At 37.6% G+C, this 15,744-nt stretch overlaps 1 protein-coding gene across 3 annotated transcripts in view; it reads left to right on the forward strand.

Annotated features, from left to right (window-relative positions):
• Nucleotide 1: 1 nt before the first annotated feature.
• Nucleotides 2-15,744, forward strand: part of IFT81 (intraflagellar transport 81) — a 43,631-nt gene continuing 27,888 nt past the window's right edge. Inside the window, exons 1-8 of one of the 3 annotated variants that reach the window (XM_072879985.1) lie at nucleotides 2-125; nucleotides 508-672; nucleotides 1,472-1,575; nucleotides 2,210-2,390; nucleotides 5,324-5,413; nucleotides 6,488-6,553; nucleotides 6,872-6,982; nucleotides 8,233-8,317. In XM_072879985.1, coding sequence (XP_072736086.1) covers nucleotides 529-672; nucleotides 1,472-1,575; nucleotides 2,210-2,390; nucleotides 5,324-5,413; nucleotides 6,488-6,553; nucleotides 6,872-6,982; nucleotides 8,233-8,317 — 781 coding nt within the window. In that variant the 5' untranslated portion in view covers nucleotides 2-125; nucleotides 508-528. The other 2 variants (XM_072879986.1, XM_072879984.1) reach the window with 2 other exon arrangements.

A 15,744-nucleotide genomic window follows, 5' to 3' on the forward strand; every position in this document is an offset into this window, starting at 1 on the left:
CCGCTCTGCGCATGCGCGGAAGCCTCCTCGCTCGAGCCCATTTCCAGCGGCTGCGGCGCGTTGGCAGAAGCGCTTGGCAGCGTCGGAAGTGACGCCATCGCCCTGGCCTGGCAACCGTTACCACGGTAACCGGGAGGCGCGCGCGCGCGCGGGAGGGCCGGGGCGGCCCGCGCGGGGGGCGAGGGGCGAGGCCGCCCCGCCGCCTCAGGGCGCTGCCGCGGGCGGTGGGGGCCCGGCTGCCTCCCGCCGCAGTCTCTGTGCGGGGCCGGGCCTGCCTTCGTGGGCCGCGGGGCTTCTCCCGGGGCCGAGGGGGCGGCCGAGCCGGGCCCCGCCGAGCCGGGCCCCGCCGAGCCGGGCCCCGCCGAGCCCGGTGCCAGCTCACCGCCTCTGCGCTGCCGTGGGCCTCGCTGAGGTGGTGCCTTCGCCCGCCTTAGCCCGCCTTCCCGGCAGCTCCCAGCTCCCTCTCCCCGCTGAGGCCTCCTGACATCTCTTCTGTCTTTTCCGCAGAGGTTTTTCCAGGACACGATTATGAGTGATCAAATCCAGTTCATTGTTGAGAAGCTCAATCAGGAGCCCTTCAGGAAGAACTACAATTTAATCACGTTTGACTCCTTAGAGTCAATGCAGCTGTTGCAGCTGCTCAATGATGTTCTGGGGGAGATTGACCCGAAGGTAAGGAAGGCAATTGGAGGTGCTCCAACCTGTGTAACTGCAAACATTTCAAATAGGCTTGACACAGAAATTTGCTTTTATTTAGGTCTGGCTCTGTACAATCTCTGTGGCATGTTTGGTTTACCAAAATAGCTTGTATGAATCTTCCTGGAAATAAATGTGCCTGCAAGAGCCCTTTCTGTCTATACATCTATGCGTTTTTGCCAAAGCAGCAAATGTTTCCTGGGCCAGGGATGCAGGATCCCTGTCCCCCAGAGACTGATGACTATATTTTTCCTAGGGATACAGATCTTGGTTCGTACTGACAACCACTGTCTTCTTAAGTCAAAAGTCAGGCTGCGTCTTGCACACATACGCAGGGCAGGAACTGATCAAGAACTGAACCTCATGACTTAGCTGTTGCAATAGATATTGAATCTCTCTCCTTTGAGGCTACCAAAAGTGTGTGTAAGATTAGAAGGGATTGTTCATACATCTGGGGCGCAGATACACACTCCTTGGCATGCTTGGATATCTGACTTCCTTGGTGGAAGTAATCAGTTTGTCTGCATAGATGAGGTCCCATGAGCAGGGAAAATGTATACGTAGAATAAATTTACCTGAATACACATGTTGGAGGAAAAATCCATTAGAAGAGAATTGAAGTTTGGTGATAAAAAGGATGTTCTGTATGAAGCATCTCACTTCATTGACCTATCATGTGATAAATAGATAAAGTCAATTCTTTTAGTGTTGCTAGTTAATTAACCTGACTTGGACAAACAGTGGATAATTAATTTTTTTTTTTTTAACTATTTAGCATGCTGTTGACATTAGAGAGGAGCTGCCGGAACAAACAGCTAAAAGAATGTTGAGTCTTCTTGGTATCCTTAAATACAAACCTCCAGGAAGTATATCAGACTTGTAAGTATCTTTTTGTCTACAAATCACGGTAAAACGTGTTTTAGAGCTTATACGGTAACGACCTTTAATTCAGTAGTTGTCTGTATTTTTGACTTCGACTATCCCAGTGGGTATGTGTAACACCTTGAAGACAGCTCCTCCCTTGTCCCTATAGAGTATGGTATAGGGGATGCCAGCAGGAGGCTCCTGCAGGTGTAAGGCCCTGCTACAGCAGCTGCTATTGTGGAGTCAGCCAGAAGAGGGTGCCGCATGACTGGCAGGGTCAGTCCCTTCCCCATCCCTTTCAGACCAGCCGCCCTAGGCTGGATTGCACCCTCCTGTGCCAGGTTATAACTCAGAAAACCCACACGCTTCCCACATTGCCTTTATTCCCGAAGAATATCGCTGAAAAGGAAGAGTAGTTGCTGCTGGCTTTAGCCTTTTGATGTGTATGGGGTTTTTATCTGTCTCAAGGTAGCAGAATCAGGTTAATAAATAGCAAACTGGCATCATGAGTGTTTTCTCTTCTAACAGCATTAAGAAAATCATTAGGCAAGTGGAGAGGGAATGTCAAAATATTGCAAATTGTTTGTTCCAAGCCAGTGTTCTTTAGTTTGAGATTTATTGCTATTTTCTTTTTGTTGTTTTCATATAGGAGTGCATTTCGCCAAGGGTTAGTTACTGGAAGCAAACCTGTAATTCATCCTGTCTTACACTGGCTCCTTCAGAGGACCAATGAACTCAAGAAAAGAGCTTACCTGGCACGTTTCTTAGTAAAATTGGAAGTGCCAGCAGAGTTCCTACAGGATGATACTGTGGCTGACATCAACAAACAGGTACCATTTTTCATGATATTTTACATTAATTTATTGAAGTGCCAATAGGAGGAGGGGTAAATGAATCCGGGAGTTACTGTTGAGATACATGTTCAAGTGAGTTATGTTAAGAGCATGTTGGAATCAAGGGTGAGCAAAGATTCGTAATAAGAAATATATGTCTTCACCACCTTTCTTTCAATAACCCTGAAATTGTATATTAATAGGTAGCATTGAATTAAAAGCTTTTAAGCCCGTTATGTACTGTGTACTAATTAATGTTGAGAGCCATGTTGGCCAAGACAGATTTTTATTTCTTAATTTTTAAACACTTTTTTTTCCTATGAACTATGACATGGATATTTTGAACTTTATAAATTACCACTTCAAACTAGTCCAGAAAATGTTATGACTAAAAGCCAATGTCCCCTAATTGTCAATTGATTGTATAGTATTTAGCACCTAATATTTGTATTAGCCTTATCCCACTTCTGCTTCAACCATTTATTTTTTTGTGAATAAGTAAAAAATGTCTTTTTCCTGGGCTGACATTCCTACTCATTATGTTCCCACTTCTTTTGTGAGCATTAGATGTTGATTTTAGATAACCAGAGTGGGTGGGTTTGAAAGGTAAAGCTTAAACTGAACTAAAGTTATGTTTTTAGATCTGTATTATCTGAGGTACATATTTACCTAATTTTTATCCATTTTTCTGTGCCTTTTGTTATGTATAGTGACTTGCAAAATCACAGTGTTTTTGAATGTTTGTAACAGGTAACTCGATTTATTAACTGTGCACCAGCAAAGCTGTATAGTCTGACTGAAGCTTGACTAAGCCTTTTATTATTTTTTTTTTTGTTACCACTAACAATATTGGATTTATAACTTGGAATAACTAAGCAGAAGTAGCAAACAGAGAAAGGAATGGAGACTGTATGTTTTTTCAGTATGTCACAGTCTTAATATGTATAAATATCCAACTCCATTATTTCCATTACGTAAGATGTGTTCCTTTTGGGGATTACAGTAATATAACTGTCTTATTACACTAATGCCCTGCTGATTAATTCAAAACAGAAGCTGGGGTAATATAGTGCCTCAATGTAATTTAACATTAGCATGCAAATATTTAGATACTAATGAATTAAAGAATTTAGCCTAAAGTGTTTAGATAGACAGGCTTGCAATAGTGTATTTTAAGAGAAACATTTTGAACATGAGAGTTTGGAAATCTTAGAACATGGTCAAGTTTTATGGGTGTATAGAATCAAGCTCAAATGTACTTTTGTAAATTATTTAAATAAGATAGAGTACTTGCCACCTTCCCAACTGTGTTGTGATTTAGACATCAGGTTGGCTGCAGTGTATAATTTAAAAAGTAAGCAACTTCAGGCATAAATCTAGCTGTCCAGTCTTCAGCGAGTTGCCCTCAGGTGCCAGGAATCTTTCTTTCCGCTATAGGAACCTGTGTGTTCTTCGGTCATTTGAATGTGTCGCTTATTTCGGGTGCACATGGGGTAGCTGCAGCTTTTATTTGGTGAAAGTGAGAAGCCTTCCCTTCGTTATCTGGCCAACGGTGCTATGCCCTTGTTTGAATCTTACCATTAGTCTTGAAATTTTGTGTCCCAATAAGGAAAAGACTTACTAAACTCCCCTTTTGAAAGAGGTGGAGAATCCACACAAAGGAAAGCTGTTGGACACCAGCAATCATGAATACAGTTGCTCAGAGACTACCTGCTATTTCATTATTTGTTGAAGTACTTCTATAATGCATAAGTGATATAATGTAGGCCAGTTGCGTTTTTACTCCTACTTTTTTGTAACTCATTCTTCATTGTCCGGCGTGTGCATGCCTTATTATACCTGTATTTGCCATTTAATCAAGTTCTTTCTCTATTATTTTATCTTCTTCTCAGTAGCCATTTCATTGCTATTTTTTTGAATTCATTCCAGCTTGTCAGTGTGTGCCTGATATTGAAACAACCAGAAATGAACAGAGCATTCTAGATGCTAGTTCTCCAGGGTTTTATAGAATGGAATTGCTGCTTCACTGCTCGGGGATATGATGCCTTTGTTTGAACTGGCCTTTGCTGTTGCCATTTTGTGTTAAACATTCATATGAAATGCTCTTTCCAGGAAGTAAAAAATGACTTGATATCATCTTTTTAGATTTTTCCATCTTATTGAATGGCTGTTTCTGTGGAGATTGTCTTTCCTTGTATCTCAGCTTGCATTTCTCCAAGTTGAATCTAAATTTATTTCCTATCCATATTTCTAAACTCTTTTTGTCCCCTGTTATTTCTCTACCCACACAGACTTTCACACTGCCTCTCAGTTTAAGATTACTGGTGGGCAACGTACTGGTGTGGAAGTAGCACACTGTCTACTTCTTTCTAACTACCGAACTACATATATCAATCTTTATATTATACTGAGGACATGATTATGCAATGTGTCAAAACTATTTCTCACATAAGTCAGGTGTGCTCTTGGACCGCTTTGCTGGATTAAAGCTCAGTGCTTTATAAATTCAAGCCCCATTGCTTCGATCAAGCATCTTGTTAGATCAAGCTCTTCCTTTTTGGGCTGATAAATTTACGTATGTCTAAACTTTATAGTAAGAGAGAATAATCTGTTAATATAGCATTGTCCCTTTCAGATAACATCTTATCTTCCTGTTTTGAAAATACACTATGTATTACAAGGGAAGAGGTGAAAATACTGAAGAAACTGTGAAACTTCTGAGTGTACCTTCAAATGGAAGATAATTCACTGTGATTTTTTTGTTTTTGCTTTATAAGTTGACAGCTTTTGTGATGAAAAAAATGCCTTTAATTCTTGTTATCACCATATTTCTATTTCTATATTTACTGTCTTAGGAGTAAAGCAACATGTTGATCTGCAAATCCTTAGACACAGAGCTCATTATGCATGGTTTTTATTTCACTTTATAGTATGAAGAACTGATGGAAGCATTTAAAAACCTACATAAGGAGTGTGAGCAGCTCAAAACATCTGGTTTATCTACTGCAGAAATAAGAAGGGTAAAAAAATCTGACAAAACTGCACAACTTTTGTTTAGATTGTTTTTGAATGTCAGTTCTATTTTTATTGGGTTTGTGGACTCATTGCAGTGTGTAAGTTGTAGCGGTCAGAGCTGGTAGGCACTGCAGCTGCCTTTTTGAAACTGTTCTCTGTTGGCAAACAAATTAGAAAGTCCTTGTTCGTGCTTTGAACTGAGCTTTCTGAAGCAGATTGGGGAGCAAGGCTGCCAAGACTCTGTTCGGCATGATTTTCAAATATTAGAACTCCCTTTCCTGTGCGTGCAAACTGATACAAAGCCTTTTGCTTTACTGATATGGGGTAATAATTTCAGAGGGTGTTGAATGAATTAAGGCTTAAGTCAACAAAAATGATGATCCTGTGTGGCTAAGGTGTTAAGTAAATATATTTACCCTGCTTCAGCAAAATATTTAAGCGCAGGTACAGCTTTTCAGTAAGACATATAGACAAGTTAAGCAAATGTTGAGATAAGGCCTAAATTTGGAGAATTTATTTCCCTTTCTCTCATAACTATCCATCTCTGGAATTCTGCTGTTGTAAGATAGGATTAAAGGAGAATAATAATTGGATACATGTTTTAGCACTAGGAAGTGCTTCTTTTAACACAATTTTAATACAAAAAGTGGCAGCAAACATCACTGGTATGCAACTTCACGCACAATTGCCTGCCAGGAAGTGGGTAATGGTGGTAACATCAAGAAGATATGTTTGACAGGTGTTGAATTCATGCTGATTTTTGCTTGGTTGTTTCTGTTTATTTTTTATTATTATTTTAGAGAAACCCACCTGCTTTTATTTTAAATGTTCACACTAATACTCAAGGATGCAGATGAAGGAATGTTAGCATAAAGAGAGTGGGAACTCTGGGGGAAGTAAGAGAGAAGAGAGAGTTTGGAATCCTGGATGTTCTGATCATAGATCAATAAAATTATAACCGCTTCAGTGTATTCAGAGAAGAATTCTGGTTTTCATATTTATTTGAACAGAATTTAGTCCAATCCATATTATATTGTAAATAAATTAACATTTCTTTATCTATTTTTTCTGCTTTTTAGGACATCAGTGCAATGGAAGAGGAGAAAGATCAACTCATTAAAAGAGTTGAGCGTCTTAAGAAGAGGGTAATAAGAGAAGTAATGCTGTTACATTTCAGTGTCATAATCCTTGGCTTGCAACTCTGATTTTGGAATGCAAACAAGGATTAAGATAAACATACTGTGTGTCTAGGAAGGAATTGAATAACTAATTGACCCACCGGGAATCTCCCTAGGCCTTAGTCCAGAGCTTTTAAGAATCTTGAGTCCAGTACTTTGCTGTCATTTCTGAGTAGTAACATGTATGGAAAGGAAGTGCTAAGTGGGCTTGTGAGACATATGATCTCTTTAATGTATTTCTCAACTATCTGACAGTAACATGCACTATTTATCCACTTGCTGTAGGTGGAGACAGTACAAAATCATCAACAAATGCTTGAAATAGCAAGACAGCTTCGCTTAGAAAAAGAGAGAGAAGAATCTTTGGCTCAACAGAAGCAAGAACAAAAAAATCAGGTACTGACATAAAAACATACCTATTAAAATAAATAGTTGTTGACATTTGTTTGGGAATCATGCATTTTAAAAAGTACATCAGGAACAACAGTACAGAGTTTCTCCCAACATCAGACAATTAAATCCCATTTAAAATAGAAGTATTTATGTACATTTTAAGGGAAGAGGCTTGACCCTGCAAGTTTTGAACACCTCATCCAAGGTACTTGGCTGCCTCAGCTGCCACTGACATAATCATTTAGCAGTCCCAGGAAATGTTCCATGACTTACTGTTGTAGCACCCAAGGAGAATTCTTTATATTTATGGTAGTGAGCAAATGTTTCCTTAGTTTGATTTGTATCTCTGTGCATCTGCATTAAGATCTCAGGGGCTGAATAACACAGCAAGTACCTCAGCTTTTCACTGGGTGGGGGGAATATGTATTCAGGAGCAACCCTGGGATTTTGGTCTCCAAATTTGACAAAAATGGTGTCCTAGGAAGCACTGGAAGCAGTTGACATCTGCATATAAGGGTGGGTTTTATTCCTGAGCTATGTTGTCAAAACAAGATACTTTAATAAAATCCAGTGCCATGTTGTTATATTATCTCACCAAATTCTGTAACGTGAACTTCAACACTGTATTAAAAGGGGAAAAAACCCCAGATTTCTAGTATTGCAGCCTACATCTGGATGTGGAATCAGTGTGAATCAGTAGGCTTCCCAGCTGTTGGGTCTTTGCTTGAACGTGAGCGAGATCACAAGTGAAATGAGTGTGATGTCCAGCTAATTCCAGTTCTTAGTACACATCTCTCTAAATCACAAAAATGCTAATCAACTGGGTGTTGTTTGGCAACAAGCTTTCCAGTGTGCTCTCGAGCTGGACAGTGGATTGCTGTGGCAGCTCAGCTGCATTGAAGAACTGCAGTATAAGGATAGTTATTTGCTGCAATCCTGATTCTTGCTGTCTTTTTGTTGTTGTTGTTCTAATGTTCAAGCCACTCATTTTTGGTTGAAAATTGTTTAATGAATTTCTGCCATAGAGAAAATATCATTTGGGAGTAAAAGAATACTTTCCTTATTAACAGTAGAGGCCAATTGTTGAAAATTTGTTTTGGATTATCTGTTTCCCTTGTGAAACAGATAATCACTAGATGCTTATAGCTACCATTTTTTATATTTGGCATTATTTTTGATACTCTTTTGTTTTAGTTGTTTGAATATACATTTCAAAGGAATGAGCTTATGTGTGTCCAATTTTCTCTCAAAAGTTGTTCCATGCAGAGCAGAGACTGCAAAGAGCACAACTCCAGCTGAAAGAGATGCATCATGCAGTAGTGGATTCAAAACCCGAAAGTAAGTAGTAATCCATAAGGCTGGGGGTTTACACTTCTCTGTTAGAAATGAAATCAAAACTGGATGGCTCTCAGTAATACGGTAGTGCCAAAAAGCATATAGGAACTTAAGAGAATCTAAAGAAAGAAATAACTTGTGTTCTAAAGGCACATGCTGGAGATCCTAAGCCTGAATGTGCCTTGCCACAAAAAGCCAGGGAGCCAATCACAAGGGAAGATGGTATCAGTCATATTTTTGAGGTCCACTTTTCTAAAATCTTGAAACAGTTAAATACTGAACACTAACCATAATACTCTGCAAGAAAAAAAAGTTGGAACTACAAAGGGCTGGAAAAAGCAGAAGCCTCTTAGAAAAGACAAACTTCTGATTTAGTAAGGTTTTATGTCTTTTGTGTTTGTAATTGGGCATTGGTGACGTACTGCTTCTTAAAAATTTTCTCAATGAATGTACAAATACATTGAATACTATGTTTTATTCAGTGTAGACTTGTTTTTCTAGTTACCTTCTATAAAATATTTGTTTGAAAAGCTTTAAGGCCTGTTTCTTATTGTAGTGCAATTTTGTGTTGTAGTTTTGTATGGTACCAAAAATAAAGCTACTTCCTAATTAAGCTTTTTTTATAGATCATGGATTATATACACATACACGCTCTTATGTATGATTATGTTTATAAGTATATATACTAGATATATCTATATATTAAAGCCTATACATTTATATATGAATATATTTGTTTACCTATGAAAATACTTTGTTCTCATTATACAACTGTAGCAGATTGAGTTGTATGTTGCTGTGTTACATTAATAATAGCAAGATTGCTTCTCCTCATTTTCAGTGATATCCCAGTCTGCAAATAACCTCAGCAAAATAAATTATACTACTTGTGGAGTAAGTTAGTAGTCTATGATAATTTATAAAAATAGCAGGTGGGAAGGAATTGCAGTTACTAGATAAATGCATAACTAACTGTCTCCAAAGGCTACAATTTGACAGCCTCTAGGTTTCTGATGATTTAATCACTTCTAAGGAAATGTAACAAGGATTAACCTGGCAGTTTGACAACAAAACTAGGAGTCAGTTTAGGGTTCAGTGCTTCAGATGTACATGATCTTTGGCAAATCGCTTAACCCCTTCCAGTTTGTCTCTTGGACTTGGTTATTAATAACACATCACAGGACTGATAGAGGTTTTACGTGCTGTTTATACAGGCATTGGGGTTGATTTATAGGGAAATACTTTACTGTATGTAAAGTAGTGTGAAGGTATAAGACTCAGAATGGTCCTTTTCACAGGGCTTTTCCAGTTGCATTCTAAGTTGCTGTGGTAAAAAAAGCACCATAGAATGATTTTTATTATATGTATAGATTACTTCCAAAATGATAGAATCTGAGTATTTATTGATTTAAACTTAGTAAAGTAAGTCATTGTCCTACTCTTTCAAGTACATTTAATATTCCAGTTGCATCACATAACTGCTTTGGCAGCTGTTTTGAGTTACAGAATTTTTTTCAGTCACCACCACGTTGCGTTGTTATTACTTTGTAATTGTACTTTAATTTTTTTACGATGCTCATCAGCCACTGAACTACAAATGGAACTTAAAGAGTATCTGAACTATCTTCTTTACTCAAAGGGACCTGCAGTGGATTTTATAACTGTTCCATTTTTGCAGTAGCTATCAGAGTTTATACAGCAAAGCTGTGTCAACATTTCTATTTCAGTTCCTGGGTTTTTTTAAGGCCAATGGAAACTTGATGGGTTCAGTTCACAGAAGGAAAGGTAACATAATAAAAAGCCAGTAAATATGTCATTTAATCATTGAGATGAAAATAAAGATAAAGTTAACATACTTAATTTCCTTATCTTGAGTCCTGCTTGCAGGGAAAAAAAGAGCGTTTAGATGTTCCGAAGAAAAAACTTGGAGTCATTACTTAAGAAAACTTGTGTTGAAATTTTGCCCAAACAAAGACTTCAGGGCTTAGCTTTGTAATTGCTTTCCCCCATAGTAGTTACAAATACACTGCCTGTAGTAGCAATTACAGAATGCCAACTGTGTTTTTTAAAGAATTGAAATTAGGTGACCACAGTGCACTGAATAGGATTCCATTTATTTTAAAAGCTTTGTTGGTCTACAGTTAGCACAATTTATTTTATTTTAAAAATTCCCTTTGGCTGCAGTTTGGTACCTCAACTGCCTACTCATCAGTATAGCTTGTATGCTGACAATTCAACGGCTGGTTGGTAGGTGTGGATTTTCACTGGAAATTAGATACTTTCCTTTAAAATAATTTTCTTCCATTTTTAATACTTCAGGTGTTTTTACTTCCAAAGCAAGATAAAATTATGAAAGTTGTTGTTAATGAGTAGCAGCTTTTTTGTTTGTCTTACGCATGCACGCTGCTTTGATTACTTCATCTTATAATTAATTTAGGATGAAGTACTTTAAAGAAATGTAAAGGAACTCTGTAATGAATGCAATTAGCACGTATTCATGAGTATCATTAACGTGCAGTTAGCATCAGTCTGCTTTAGCTGTGCCAGGAAAATACAGCTTATGGTTAGTAGGTTTTTAACTCTTAGAAATATACTATTTAGAAGACTTTGTATTTTATAATGATAAACAGTGGATTCTTATCAGATGTTTTGTAGACTAAAATTGATCACACTGGTTTCCACAGTACTTCCCTGTTTATTAACTTCAGTACTACTCAATATGTTGTTTAACTACAGAGAGGCAGTTGCTGCTGGTAGCACTAAGTAACATGAATTTGCAGTTTCTGGGGTATTGTTGTTGTTGTTGTTGTTGTTCCAGATATGAATAGTATTTATATTAACACTGACCACTAGCTTGAATAACGTAGCTCATGCTTGCTCAGCAAGATTGCCATCGTTTTGGTTTGAATATCTCTGCTGGCACAAACACAAATTGTTAACGCCAAGAAGCGAACTGAATTACTGAAATTCTTGATCTCTGTCCATTTTACAGAACATTATTGTTCACTTTATTGGCAGAAATACGAAGAAGTGGATGACTAGCTTGAAAATATTGATTAAAAGAATGTGTTAAGATGATTGTTGTTGATAAACAGTGAATTGTGTAATTTATATACTTCATTAAGTTAATATGTAGTAATAGATTCAGAGCACTGAGAACATCAAAGATACCGGTCAAAGAGGAATTGCTTTGTACAGATGTCTATTTTATGTCATTCTGAACACTTGATGAAAAATAAAAATTTAGGATGCTATTATTTAAATATTCCATTTGAATGAAAACATTAACATTTTTCTTTTCCACATAACTATCTTTCCCTAAAATTCCAAGTTTAAATGATCTCCACCAACACTGCAGACCACATTACAATTAAAATTATAGATGTATTTGGTAAAGGAGAACGGCTTAGGGGGAACTTTATTTCCATCTTTAAATGATTTTATTTATTATAAAGTCACTGTCAATAGATGCAAGGTCAGGGGTAAAGCACTTTTAAGCTAACTTGATATCTTTGAGAATACAAGTCTGGTTGGTAAGATTAATAGTACTGCTATGGTTGACTTTTTTAAGACCATTGACTCTTAGCTTGCACCCCATTTTGAAGAACAAACAAGGCAGCAAATATTCAACATGGCCTATGTTAAAAGGATTAAAAGGAGTTTATTGAAAGTTTTAGAAAGGAAATTAATCAGGGAATTGTCACCGAGTGGATGTGTTTCTAATCAGAACATGCAGAAATCAATGTCTGGCTCTTTTTTTGTTTAGTATTTACATCAGGTACCTGAAAGAAAATAGCAAATGATCACTGGTGAAATTGTCAGATGAAATAAAAATTGGAGAAATGATTGAATAATGAGGAGAGCAGACTGTTGATTCAAAGTGACCTTAATCACTTAGGAAGCCCATGCCAACTGTATATATTTTAAGGAACAGCCAAATGCCACGGTGTTCCTCCAGGAATAATGTATATGCAATGTAGTTACAGCATGTGGGACTCTTTCCTAAGAAGTGACTCTGAAAAAGACTTGTGGGTCATGGTGTAAAAATGGTAGAACTGGAGCTCCCAGTGTTAAAGATTTGATGCTATCCATGCATTTATTTATAGATGAAAATGGAATAGGAGAGTTATATTACTTCTCTTTTTAGCTCTGATATGTCCATCACTGCAACACTGTGTCCACTGACTAAAATTCAAGAATGTTGATAGGTCAGAGAGATTTCAAAGAGCATCAGTAATAATTATAAACATGGAAAGTATAACTTACAATGGCAAATTCAGGAAGCTTTTTAGTTTTTCAAGGAGATACTGAAAGGATATTTGATCATAATCTGTCAGTGTTTGCACGTCCCAGGCCTCTGCTTAATACAGGGAAATTGGAAGTGATATCATTGGAAGCTGTGGATGGAGTAATTTCAGTGCTCCCTTATTGAGGATGATTGCAGAAAGGGAATTGAAGGCTTTGATGGAAGTGAATGCCATGTGAAAGTCTGTTCTAGACCTGCCTTTGTCGTGGCCTTCCTATGTGATACTAAACGAAGTGTTGGCAGATAAGTCTATAAAATGAGTGCTCTTCTTTCTTTCCTTTTCCTTTTTTTTTTTTTTTTTCCCCCTTTTTAAAAAAATCAGTTATTGTTGCAAATGGTTTTGGTATAGGATGCATAATTGGTAGCCTGTAGAGGGAAAAGAAGTAGGAATCTGAGCACAAGGTGAATCAAGTTTTAGATCCATTAGGCAGAATTCTGGAGGGAAACTTGCCTCTTTCCTACATGACTGAGCAAGCACTAAAACTCTTTCTCCAATCCCTCTCTTTAATAATAATAATAAAAAAATGTGAATGGAAAACATGAGGAGTTGCTGTTAATAGCTCTCCACATGTAAATACGTGGTTGGCAGAACCTTGCTAAAATAACCTTAGGGCACAGAGCCAGACCTTCTGTGCAGCTTACGTATGTAGATTTTGTAAGCATAAGTCAATGTTAAAATATTAAAAACAGAATTTATATGTGTAATGGAAAGATTTAAAGTATGCTTGCTTTTCTTTCCTCTAGCCTGGGAATTTGAAAAAAGAATGTTTTTCACTGAAAAAAACATTAAAACAAGAGCTGCCCTAGGTTTTGTTTTTCAAGGTTCTGTTAAGAGCAAAAATAGTTCTTAGGTAGTTACTCCTCCAGATGTTGAATTGTATAGGAGGAAAAATATATCCAAAGTATTTAGGAAAGAAACTACGTTAGTCATGAGGGATGTTGACATCATCATGTCTTTCCCCATTGAGATGTCAAGTTTTAACTCGCTTCATTGCTTGTTGCACCATCAAGAGTAAGCATGATGCAGAACCAGTCAGTGTTTAAAAGAAGTTGGTAATAGCTCTCAGGTTACCTGAGCAATAAATCTGGATAGTGATCAAGGTTATGCCCTGTCAAGTCACTAGGTCCCCGCTCTTATGAAAGCAATTGTTTAGGCACGGTTATTTCCTGAGTTTTGTGTCATATCTACAATAAATTATTTAGGCATGTACATTTTTATAATAAAACTGAAGTAGTATGAGAAATAAAGTGTAGGCTATATATGCAGATTTTTTTTGCTATTAAGAGGAAAACAAGAAACTAGTTCGATGAAATAAAAATGTTAGTATTTAGTATGAGAATAATTTAATTGATATCCCTTTGATTTCCGCACCAAAGATCTTGGTTATAAATATCAAATTGGGAGTTGTGTTCCCAGTCAGTTCTGAGGTGATAATTCAGCTCACAGTGTACGTGGGAAGCTTTGTTGCATTTGCAGAGGTGGTAGATTTCTAGTGAGACATTAAAATGTGGTCCCTCCTGCTCAGCTCTGTCGTGGGCTGAGGAAGACTGGAATTGAGTTATTCTGGAAGAAAGAAGTGGGAATTCTCTCTCAGTAAGTCCAAGTGTGTTTCTCGGGGTATAGCTGTAGTGCCAAGTACATAATGGCTATTGCATACATAGAGTAACTCCGCTTCCCATTCTGAAACCAATAGTGATGCTGTTTGTTTTGCACAAGATAAATGACCTTTGCTTTTCATCAACACAGAAATCAACAAACTAAACTGCTGGAAAAGAGGAATTCCCGCTCATTTTCAGTTTGTGTTGACCTGACTTTCTTAGCAACACTGCTTTCCCTAGGGTCTGTTTTCTTTCTTCTAGTTCTTGAGGCTTTCTCAAGAACTTAATGGCTTATTTCCTCTCTGGCAGTTAAACCAAGTAGCTTTCCTTTAATTCTGAGCTGAGAGCAGAGGGTGAGGAGCATCTATCAGTATGGTGTTTCTAGAGGTAAATAGTGGCAGAATAATGGGGCCCCCTTTTTCTAGGCTTATGTTTCACTTTGTTCTGACCTTCTCCTTTGGTCAGTCAGTGATATGGTCGGCAGGCTTTTTAGCTTGAGAACCAAAAACTCTGCTTTCACCTACATCCTTTCCCATCTGTTTCAGCAACATCAGCTGTACTATTGTATCTCCACACTCAAGCTTTTCTCTGCTTGTGCAGTATATGAGAGAGATAGAGACTGTGAATTTCTTGTTTTCCTTGGCATTTCGTGGCAATTCCATATTCTCCCAAATATGGAGAGAGCCCCCCACCAAAAGAAAACCACCCAACTCTAGCAAGTAGTTTTAAAAAGTACCTAGGATACTTACCTTTTAGTCGTCTAGATCATGAAAAATATTCTGAAATACCTATTCCCACTCCAATCTGACATATAACTTCCAAATCTTACTGTAGTCCTTGGCACAGGTGTCCCGGAGGAGTAATTGCACTAAAGTGTCTGTTGTCAGGGGAAGACTGTGTAATGTAATTTAAATAGATGCTTTATTTTATTCTGTCACATTTTTCTAGCTGTGTATTGTGCTTATCTGTATGTACCTGCATCTATTTATAAATTATCTGTTAAGCAGGCTAAATTACTCTCCCTAGCAAGACCCAAGTCATCGTAAGCATGGTAACATGCAGTATGCATCAGGCTTATGTAGAGCAACACTTATAAATGGGGTCGCTTTTCTCAACAGAGTTTTTGACATTACTCAGGAATTCCTTCTTGTTTTTTCTATTTTATTATTATTTTCAGCATTCTCAGTCTATATACTGTCCTGAGACTAAAAGCTTGTTCTTACAAGAAAAAATAGTCTGCTATTTACAGAGAGGCAATTTATAAGTGTTCCCAGCAATGTAAAAGACCTTTAAAGTAGGCATAAATTAAATTCTGCTCGTTTTAAGGCCTTTTTAGATGCCAGATTGAAGTTTCATTTTAAGGGAGAATTTCCAAGGATATAATAAATCTATGCATGAGCTAGGCCAAATTATGATCTTTATACAGATAAAGGATTCACGCAGAGATAATTTCTGTCTGTAGATGAAGTAATTCACATGAAACAATGACTTAAGCAATCTGTGAGTAGGACCAACTTCAGGATGC

Source organism: Ciconia boyciana, chromosome 15 (assembly GCF_034638445.1).
Source record: "Ciconia boyciana chromosome 15, ASM3463844v1, whole genome shotgun sequence".
Lineage (NCBI taxonomy): Eukaryota > Metazoa > Chordata > Aves > Ciconiiformes > Ciconiidae > Ciconia > Ciconia boyciana.